At 43.4% G+C, this 11137-nt stretch overlaps 1 protein-coding gene across 2 annotated transcripts in view; it reads right to left on the reverse strand.

Moving 5' to 3' along the window:
* LOC109469458 (ras-related and estrogen-regulated growth inhibitor-like) overlaps positions 1 to 11137 on the reverse strand; it is a 23559-nt gene that overhangs the window by 9412 nt on the left and 3010 nt on the right. For both annotated transcript variants that reach the window (XM_019767975.1, XM_019767977.1), the window contains exon 3: positions 3103 to 3159. In XM_019767975.1, the coding sequence (XP_019623534.1) occupies positions 3103 to 3159 (57 nt within the window). The remainder of the gene's footprint in view (positions 1 to 3102; positions 3160 to 11137) is intronic.

Below are 11137 nucleotides of genomic sequence, written 5' to 3' on the forward strand. Positions count from 1 at the left end.
AATTTGCAATAACTTCGTTTAATTCTACATAATGCATTGTAGCCACTTGAAATTTATCGTAAAGCGTAATCGAGAGGTTTCCGAATTCAGCGTAGAGCGTTGTCGGGACCCCCCATGCAGGCCCTCTCACATGTGGTATCTGTTTGCTGGAGTGATGAGTCGAGACTCAGAACATATCGCGTGAGGATCGGAAAGTATCTTCTGTGAATCACAGACAAGCCAGGGGTGGCCTGGGGTAACCTCTGGTAAATAAATTGGAGGAGGTTTAAAATTAACCTTCTTGCTCTGGGCGTACAACTCATTGGTTTTATTTCTTTTAACTACAACAGCTTCTGGCGATACAAGCGTGTTGAAACCATTTTTTGTATAATATAAATTATATCTTCCCTAATTATACAAAAATATTTCTGGCTGACTACACCCATCGGTGGAATTCCGGAAAACTGGATTTTCAAAGTCAATTTTTTGTGATTTTTGAATACGGTATTTAAAAAATTGAATCAATCCCATAGTGTACTGATATTGTGATATCAGTGAGGTAGGAATGCTGCTGACGAAAAAATATCGCTTGTATCGTAGGCTGGGTCTAGATATTTATTGGTGGTTCAAAAAAATAAAATAAAGAGACCCTTTACGTAGCTTTTTTGGGGCTATTTCAAACGCTTTAAAGTATGAAATGATGACGAAAATGTGTTGTAAAAATGACAGTAGATTTTAATATCAGACAGATTTCCTCATTCAGAATATTTCTGATTTTGTTTTGCCGCCCCCGACGTCACATCTGATGCCTGTGAGTTCTCTCCAAGCAGAGGTTTGGGTTTTGTGTTATTTTCGGCGTATTTTTAGACTTCTTTATCGGGGTTTGTTTCTTGGTCTGGTTTTGCGAAGGAGAAATTCCAGTGCAAAAAAACGATAAAAAAGTCTAAAAACACGCAAAAAACAACCCGAAACCCGAACTTCTGCTTTGAGGGTTCGGGGGGTACGGAAAAACCCCCAAAAGGCTCAAAGGTCCACTTCTTGGTCCACTTTTTATGTAAATGTCCACTTTTTGGTCCACTTTTATGTAAAGGTCCACTTTTTGCTCCACTTTTTACGTAAAAGTCCAAGATATTTCTTGAAAATATGGACTGGAATCGTAGAAAAACTGCTCCCTTTGTCATTGAATAAAAATTGATCTTTGATTTTTTCTTGGAAATCCTCTCAAAAATGCACAAAATGCCATTTTAGAAGGTTCATTTTTCAAAATTTTAGGGGGGGATGACATGCCCCCGGACCCCCCTAGGAACCTCGCGCCTACGGCGCTCGAGGTCCCGAGCAGTGGGAAGAAGAACCCCCCAATTCAAAATCCTGGCTACGGGCATGTGAGTTCATCGCGAAGGTCTCTCCAAACAAACCCAAGTCTCGTTCAACAAACTCTCGCTCCAATGTCGCCTCGGACCACCGCACGAGAAAATATGCGTTGCCATGGTAACGTTGACAAGAACGTCCCAAACAGACGTCTGTCACTAAAGCAAAGTCCACCCGGTCGTCTGGAACAGATGGGTAGTTTCTAAGTGCGGTGTGGCTTCCTCTGACACCATCACAGAAATATTTGCCAGCAACACAAAAATGTTTCCGGAGTGGACGTCATTGGTTCAGGCATTGGTTCCCGGTAGCCTCCACCAGGCCTTTCTACGGGAATACGGATAGTAGAATTCGGCAAAAAAGAGAGTAAAATTGGCGAAGGGAGTCCGGCCGCGGGAAGTACATGTACTAGTAGTTTCTTCCCTCCGAAGGGCCAATCAAACCTACATGTACAAGGCGGCCAAACTCCCCTGACAATTATTCTCCTATATATAGCCAGCGTACTAAGTTGGTCTGGTGGAGACTTGGTTCCCGGCGTTTATAAAATTACTTACGTTTGCTGACTGGATATTCTGTATCTGCTCCTGGATCATCCTTCTGATATTGATGACATTTCTCAGCTCATTTGCGTCATCATTTCATTTTCATACTTGAAACGTTTGAAATTGTCTTTTTTGGTATCACTTATTAACAGATAGAACCAGCTACGACACCAAACAAGTAACAATTCTTTCAGTGACATCGCATTTTTTGTCTCTCAACGTAATCGCCTATTACGAATTATGTTAAAGTCTCAGAGCTGATTACGACTTTACGATTTGCGGCTAATGTCCTATTACGAATTACGTTGTTTTTTGCGGAGGCTGCCTACGATTTACATGTAAAAAGTCTAAAAAGGCCCGATTACGCCTTACGAAAAAGGGCATGCAGGCCCGCTAAAATCGCTTTGGGTGCCTTTAAACCATAAATTGATATGATAAAAACAAAGCTGTCGCAAAAGAGTCGTATCGTATCAAGAAGGGACCTCCTTGGTCGTAACGCTTATTTACAGACGACAGATCAATCTTGTGTAACGATCGTACGGTGACAGTCCGGGGAGGTCGCGCGGCGCGGGACACATGTTCTGTCCGCCTGGTGAGCAAACATTACCGTCTGCTCCAGCTGTCAATCAAACCGTCCACAGGCCTCACCTGACCAAACATGGCCGCGCACTCCAATTTATACGGTCCAATCAAATTCAACCTCCTTGATCGAATCTATTCGGGTCTGAATCAAAATAATTGTTTGGATACAAGATCCATTTTTCTTGTTTTGCCGCACTTAAATTATTTTATTTCTCCCTTCTTTGCCCAAGTCAACACTATTGATTTCTAGCCTCCTTCGCAGTCTTGTTGGGCGTGGGCGTAATTTTTTCTCTGAGCGACGCGAGTAATATGCCGCCGCGAGGGACGATTTGCTGCCGAGGGACTTTTGCCACGGATAGAAGGTTTCCGCGCTCCAACGGAATGTGGGAGTATTCATTATCCACTGCCTTCAAAGAAGAAGTCGAACCCCATAATAGCTAGCGTAGTAGTAGAAGTAGAAGTTTTTTCCAGACAGTTGTTACCTGTCTCCTGTTACTGTAGTGCAATGTGTATTATTCTTTATTGTAAAAGCAATTAGCCTTCGGGCATGATTTTGCGAATAAAGTTTCTTTTTTATCTATTGATATAAAACTAAAATGATGCCACAAAAATGATGATAAAAAACTGATCGTACCTTGCGCAGGCGCATACTCCGGTAGAAATCTTCTTGCGAGAAAGCGAACGGAGAGAGCTGGAGAAACAACAGACAAGAATTATTAATATTTTTGACGATGAAATAACGTTATTACACATTTGTCTCCGTTATAAAATCAGGTCACAGACACAGTTATGAAAGAAGTTTGACATTTCAATGAGGTACATCATACATTCATTCAATACGTATGTGACTACATAACCCCCTTTTTTCCATTGGCAGCCTTCGCTATGTAAGACCGCATCAGAGTTTGATTATGCCTCTACTATATTTACTATTTTTAGCTATTTTAGCAAAACAAATTAAAGAAATACAGAATGAATGATGCAAACTCAGTAGAAGCGGGAATCCCTTTGTAGAGGCGGTATGAAATTTAGCACTTGCTAATGTAGCGGAGGGCTCTGATATGGAAAGTGTTGAAAAACAAAAGCAAAACAAACATGAGCAATTGTCGACAAGGCGACAATTGGATTGTTGATAATTAGGTGGTACGGGTTCCCACACGGGGGGGGGGGGCATTTTCTCACAAGGCTAGTGAGAATCATGGAAAAAGTTTGAGTGAAAAACTGTTGCCAGTTCCAGTCTACAGACTAGTTCAGTTGAAAAAAAGGAGGATTATACCAGAAAATAGACCAGCAGGACACTACTAAAGAGGAACAGAACAACGACAAGACTGTATGAATAAATCTGTAGCCTCTACCAGGCTTCGGGAGGCGGCTCGAAAGAGTAGAACTCGGCCAAATAGAGAGATAGCATGCCAAGGGAGTTGGTCTGCTGGAGAGAATAGTTTGCCGCTCTCTCTCAGCCGTCCGGGGGCGGCAAACTGTTCTCTCCAGCAGACCAACTCCCTTGACATGCTACCCGTTTTAAATTGGGGTATAACAAAGAAAGAAAAGAAGGAAAACTAGACAAGAGAGACTTTTTCTTTTTCTTTTTTTGGTAACTTTTCGACGTTACTGAGACATAGCTATATAGACAGAGGAAAGTGGACAGTAAAAGGATTAGTCAAGCTACCTCTCTATTTGGCCTATTTCTATTTCTACTCTTTCCAACCGCCTCCCGAAGCCTGGTAGAGGCTAAGGCCGAATTTAGACTGACGACGGTATACGATCGCATCGTTGTGGGCGACGGCTGGAAGTTTCAGATCGTCTGTGGTGCCCCAGTTCACAGATGAGTTGGGCAGACCTGTTTCTCACAGCTGAAGCGATGAATATAATAAACGTTTTCACACCGCGGCGTCCTCATGTCCCGCCCTTCTCTAGGGTGTAATCTTAGCGACCAGTTGTCGCTATCACCGTCAATATGTGGATGAGTTGGGCGGAGAGTTGTCGGGTACGTGTGAAGTGTGCATGAGAATGGGGCGTTCTCATCGCCCGCGTTCTCAGGCTAGTGTCGGGGGGAGGCGGTACGTGGGAAAACCGTACTTCCCCAGGTCCATTGGGAAGCGAAGCCCCTCCTACTCTCCAAGCAGAGGTTTAGGTTTCGGCTAATTTACATACCCGTAGCCAGGATTTTCAGGGGGGGGGGTCTTCTAGCCGTAGGCGCGACGCGAGCGTCGAATGCGCGAGTTTTCTACGGAAAAATTGAACCTTCTGTAATGGCATTTCTTGTGTTTTTCAGAATTTCTACTGAATTTCAACTGTACATTTCAACATTCCAACACCCCGTACTCTAGCAGTCTGGAATTTAATATCTATGCAAGGAATGCAGTAGACGGAACCCGCCAACACAGGTCCCATTCACCGTAACCTGACGTCCGGGCATATCACCGGCTCCCGGCCTCTCCCCCTTTCAAGTGGATATCTTGACCTTCCGTGACCCCTGAGGTGAGGTCAGGCGCCAGTCTACCCGGCACAGAAGTCTTCGTCAGCGTTTGGTACCGGGGGATACCTTGGGTATATCATATATGTACAGGAATGTGGAGCTAGTAGGGCTTGATCTAAGTCCGGATTTTCCGTTTTCCTTGTCTGAATAAAAGAAACTATTCAGAAAATGGTACAGATACAGTTATATTGTATTTGTGTAACTATTTTTGTTACACAAATTGTGCAAATGTGAGAAGTGTCGAAGCCAAATAAAAAATAAAAAAAAAGAGAAAAAACTCCCGGTGAAAATATCAAGGTTAGACTCGTGATGATGACTTCCCCCTCTGGACCGCAAGGAATGTTGGGAATCTTATTTAGTAACCGGAGTTTCCGGAACCCCCCGGGGAGCCCCGGAAGAACGCCGCACGTCTTGGGCGAAGAAGTTTCCTCGCAAGAGATCCCGGACGACCAAGATCCAACCTCAACACGCACAGGTGTTGTTTGTGAGTTCTAAGGTCAACAGGGGGCAGAATAATACGGCTGTTTTTCTTGTCAGTCCTCTATAAGGCCACAGCAAGTAATTTCTATGGATGACATCAGCGCGCGCATTAATTTTCACCTGATTTGGGGGGGGGGGCGAGATTTTGTTGCCCTCTGATAGTGGTCAACATGCCGAAAATGGACAAAGATGTCTGTTGCCGTACCAGAAGGTGGGTGGCAGATAACTATGAAGAGAGGAGACAAGAAAAGGCTCTTACTTTGATGCAGTGATATGTGATGTTGGCTGTGTATATGTGATGTTCCCACTGAATCAAAACTATCTGTACCATGATTGAGTCAAAATTTTAAAATGCAGGAACCTTGTTTTTTTCGGCCCGTCTTGTTTTTTTTCGCCCGCTCGCATTAGATTTGGGGTCTGCGTAGGATGTCATCCATAAAATGTACTTGCTGTGGCCCAAGGCCCTGTAACATTCCTAACGACTCAAGAGGAGAAACAGCCAAGACTACATGGAAGTCACCTGCAGGCCAGAACTTGCCAAGATAAACTCAAGACGCGATCAAAACAGCTTAAAGACTTTCCCCAAAGATTCTGAGAACGTCCTTATTTAACGTTCGGATCTTGAAAATCCATTATCGGTGGCGAAAACACGACCATAATTCTATAAACACACGCGCCGCAATGAAAACACGTTGGTTTTCGGCCTTACGCAAGGTCATTGCAGCTGTATATCTTCCTTGATCTTATGAAAATCACCCTGTTTAATTTTTTTTTGTAGAAATAAAGTTTGCTTATCTAAAAACCACAGGACAAAGGATAAGTTGACGTAGAGTTACGATTTGGTGAATGCTGTATCCACAACTGTGCCTTTTTTGCTCAGGCATAGATCTGGATATAGTCCACAAGTTTCTACTCTCCAAGCAGAGGTTGGGTTAATTAGCATGTTTTTAGACTTTTTTTATCGGGGTTTCTCTTTAGCATTGGACTTTTTGTTTTGTTTTTGTTGGGTTGAGTGAAACAAAAATTCCAGTGCAAAAAAGGAACCCCGATAAAAAAAGTCTAAAAACAAGCTAAAAAAACCCAAACCTCTGCTTGGAGAGTAACAAGTTTCCAGAACCGTGCCTGGTACTAGTGCCTGGGGTAAATCTACGTTTTTGAATACACCAACCTCCTTGGATACACGGAGACTACCATAGAACCATGATTTTTCCTAACCCTACTCCTAACCCATTCAGGCATATGAACTAGATAGGCACGGGCCAGCGAACACACTAGACAAGTAGGGAGAGGTTTACGTACTAGTATACAGTTGTATGGTGACATGTACAGTTGAATCGTTGAAGTGCTGTTCATTATGTAACCGAACTAAAAGTACAACGTCAACACTCACATGAGTCTCACATATCACGGGTACCACATGTAAACATGCCCCCAGCAGGTCTAGTACACAGTCAAGACTCTCAAATATGATGTTTGTTTGGGCCCAGGTGCGTCTTGGTTAGATTGGATACAACGTAAGTGGCCAACGGAATGAGTATGCAAACATTTGAGAAATTTTGACAATCAAATAGATTTAGTAGACTTAGAAATATATGAAAAGTAAAGTGAGTTTTCTGGTCATTTTTATGTAGTAAGTTGAATCAATCCTATCCCATAGCATACTGATATCTGTGAGGCAAAAATGCGATGTCGCTGACGGAAAATGGTTGCTTGTTTTGTATCGTATTGGTGGTACCAAAAATAAGGGACTTCTCACGTAATAAGCATATGTTTCCAAAGCTGCAAGAATGAAATGATGACAAAAATGTGCTATAAAATAATGGCAGTAGATGTCAGTATCTCGTCATCCAGATTTTTTTGCCGCCCTGAAATTGTATCGGGTGTCTTTAAAGGGGTAATCGGCCGTTTTAATTCTACGTAGAGCGTAGAGGGACCGCTTTAATATTTTTGCGTAGAGCGTATTCGGCGTTTTAATTTTACCTAATGCGTTGTAGCCACTTGGAATTTATCGTAAAGTGTAATCGAGAGGTTTCCGAATTCAGCGTAGAGGTTGTCCGGACCCTCCTTGCAGGCCCTCTTTAAACCGGCGGGAGCCACATTTCCTTGGGTGTGGAACAAATTTCAAAGGATGAAGCGGTCTCTGGCCCTGACGGGGAGGTGTGGTGATTGTTGGGACTTCAAAGCCGTCTGGATTGAGACGTTACGTGAATCTGACAGCGGAGGATGAGACCAGACACACAGGCACGCGGAAAGTTTCATAATTTGTTGTCCAGAAAGTATCCATAAGGTGGCGAGGTTACCGAGGTTAGGGTCATTTTGAGGACAGCGAGGGAGAATTCGAAGTACGTTTGTGTCGCCAAGGTCATGAAAATACTCTACAGGTAGAGGATTCTGTTCATATTTGACGTGTTTTAGGCATTTTTATCGTTTTCGTTTACTTGTATCTTTTTTTAAAGACAGCCTTCGGGTGGGGAATATTGGATACTGTCTGGCCGATTTCTTACTGTATTGCAGCCACTAAAAGATCTGCTTGATGATTACATAAAACGTATATACAAAAACATTCTAAAGTGGAATGACTTAATCGCTTAAAACCCCTCTTTATGTCAATCAAAAACAAAAAAAAACATGCGTTTTTGACGTCTCTATACAATGGTTAGAAAGATTTAAGATTTAATTTTTTTTCACAAAATTAGGTAAGACATAAAAGCAGGGAAAAGACCGACTGGGATCTACAATTGTCATAAAATTTTACATATATTTTCCAGAGTTTTGAATCAGCATTTATAGCAAATAAAGTTTTACAGTTCTAAGTACCAGCTATATCTCCGTGCAGTGACCGACAGTAGCACCACCAGTGGGCAGAATTTCTTTGTTTTCTTTGGCCTGACTGGCCTGGTCTCCCCCGCTCCAAAAATAATACACAACCACGTGCCTGGAGTTTAACACTGACTAGGGATGGATGGACAGTTTTAAACATATAGGAAACGGAAATGGACGATTTTGAACTTGTCTCCTGACAGGTTTACCCTGTCAAAATGTTATAGATCGGTAAATTTCTCTCGCATGACACCAAAGTATTTGAGACCTTCGGGTGTTGTGCGGAAATCATTTCCAAAAACAAAAACAAGTATAATAACTGTTCTTCGTTGTACATTTGCATTTTCGACAACACTGACATAACATTTGAACAACGTGATCTTGTGGCAAAACAAAGCAAACGACGGGAAACGGGCGATTTTAAACTGCCTTTTAGTCCTTGTTGACAAGCTCTAAGGAACCCTGTTAACACATAAAGATATGTCTATCAGTACGGGGGTTTTGACCTTGTAATTATAGTGTTTACTGGATTTTCCTCTCGATCCAACGGAAATTAATTTTCAAAAACACTGTCATATATCCTGCGATAACGGCTAATGTCGTGGCAAAACCAACGTAACTGGAGATGTTTTGTTTTAGTTCTTTATCTCACGCTAGAGATTTGCGTGCGACGCGACTGTCCGTCAAATTGCGTGCGTAAATAGAAGACATCACTGTGCCCACACAATGGGAACCATATTTCTGTCACTTTCTTATCTGTTTCTTTTCAGTTTTCCACGGCAACTTGGTAAACAGACGAAGTCCAGATCAAAACAAGTCGACGCTAACTTGAACACAAGTTCGTGCATCGAGTACACGGGACAAGCGCTCGTGACACGGCAAGCGTTCCACCTTAAGAGTTCATGGTCATGGGAGCCTAGCCTCCACCAGGCCTTCATAAGTAGCCTCTACCAGGCTTCGGGAAGCGGCTGGATAGAGTAGAAATGGGCCAAATACTAGACTCTTCTATCACCGCAACTGTTCCTAGAATTACTTTATCAACATACCTGTACTTAGCTATAGCTTGCACTAGCATAGTGGTACGATAAATGTCTATCATTCATTCATTCGACATCATATCAGTGCAGTGCTAATAATTTCGATGTCTCTCAACTAATTCTAGCCTCCGTAGTAGGCTTATAGAACTGGGGATTTGGTGGTCTTCGGCTGTTTTCTGATTAGCCCATTCTAACTTGGGTAATTCAACCAGGCCGGCTATGTTGTCTATATGCAATCAGAAAATAGGACATAAAAGCTCCCAAAGACCCTGAAGACCCTGAAAACAGTTTTTGACATGCTATGAAGGCTAACTAATTCCACGAGCGGGCACGATGTAAGATAACAATACGACCCTGTACTGCCCGGCAGATATGTTGTTGTGCCCTAACCCCGACTGTCTCCCGTGCTGGGGGCAAACTAAACATCTCACTGATAATTGTGACGTCATATTCCCGTCGTTAGGGACACGCTACTTTTAGAAAACAACACAACTCCAAGCAGATGTAGGGATATGGCTTCACGAGATATTATCACAACGTACAAGTTCTATTTTCTTTTCACAAATAAAGATTCTCCAACCTGTGCAGGCGGGATTCATTTCAACTTTATCGTCCTATCGTGAATTTCAGACCGACTCAGACCCGGTTGGTACTCCCCTGGCTGAGAGAGACTTTCCTGGCCTCCGTAGCAGGCTTGTAGAACTGGGGGTTTGGTGGTCTTCGGCTGTTTTCCGATTAGCCCGGTTCTAAAACGGGGGTAATTCCACCAGGCCGGCTATGTTGTCTATATGCATTCAGAAAATAGCACATAAAGCTCCCAAAGACCCTGAAAACCCCCAAAAACCCAAGTTTTTGGCGTGCTATGGAGGCTAAGACTTTCCAGACTTGTTCGGTTTTGCCAGTAAGCCTCGTTGGGGTTAAACTATGCGTGATAAGTGGATAAACAAAAGACTTCGCGAGCCATAATTCACGTCCAGGACGCTATGTGATATCAGAGGCCCGCTTAGACATGGTTATAATCAGTGGAATGTATCCCGTGCAAGCGTGGTCTAACTTGGGATCTCGGTGAACTCCAAGCAGATCCTACGGTGGTGGCAAGACAGTATCCATGGGCCAGAGGAGTATCCTAAGATTAGGATATTGGAGGTCGATATTGAACTTGCGTCAGAGCAGCCTATATACATATAAACATTGTAGTGTCTTCTGCTTTCTTCAGATAAACCAACGGGTCAAATATAACTATCTACCACCCCAAAGTCGCGACCTTAGCATGGAGTTACCAAAACCGACAGTTCCACTAGCTGTAGTACAATGGAAAGTCGCCGGGTGGAGGGGGGAGCAATAATGCCACCTACTAGTATTTAGTACCAACACAAAAGTAGCATATAAATCCATCGGCAACATTTCAATTATGCTGTTCATAGACGCAGACACACATATGCACAAATAAACACACAGTCCCGAAACAAAAGTTTTTGGCGAATGTAGTATGTACTGGACTGTTCCGCAAACTAGCCTCTTTCGCAGACTTGTAGGGCGCAGCGTTATTTTCTTCGGGGAGCGACGCGAGTTATGCCGCGGAGGGACAGTTTTGCCGCCGAGGGAGTTTTGCCAGGGAGAGACGGTTGTTGGGCAGCTAGCGAAACCGTCTCTCTCTGCCAAAACTCCCTCGGCGGCAAAATCGTCCCTCCACGGCATAACTCGCATCGCTCCCCGAAAAAAATAACGCCGCGCCCTACAAGTTACCCTGGATGCCAAAACTAGTATCGGGCCGTTAGCCGTTTTCCTTCGGCAGCCAAGAGCCCTTCGCCCGCCTATCTAACTTACCGGTACGGGGGAGTTGAGCCCGAGGG

This window comes from Branchiostoma belcheri, unplaced genomic scaffold (genome assembly GCF_001625305.1).
Source record: "Branchiostoma belcheri isolate BF01 breed outbred unplaced genomic scaffold, Haploidv18h27 scaffold203, whole genome shotgun sequence".
NCBI classification, from domain to species: Eukaryota; Metazoa; Chordata; class Leptocardii; order Amphioxiformes; family Branchiostomatidae; genus Branchiostoma; species Branchiostoma belcheri.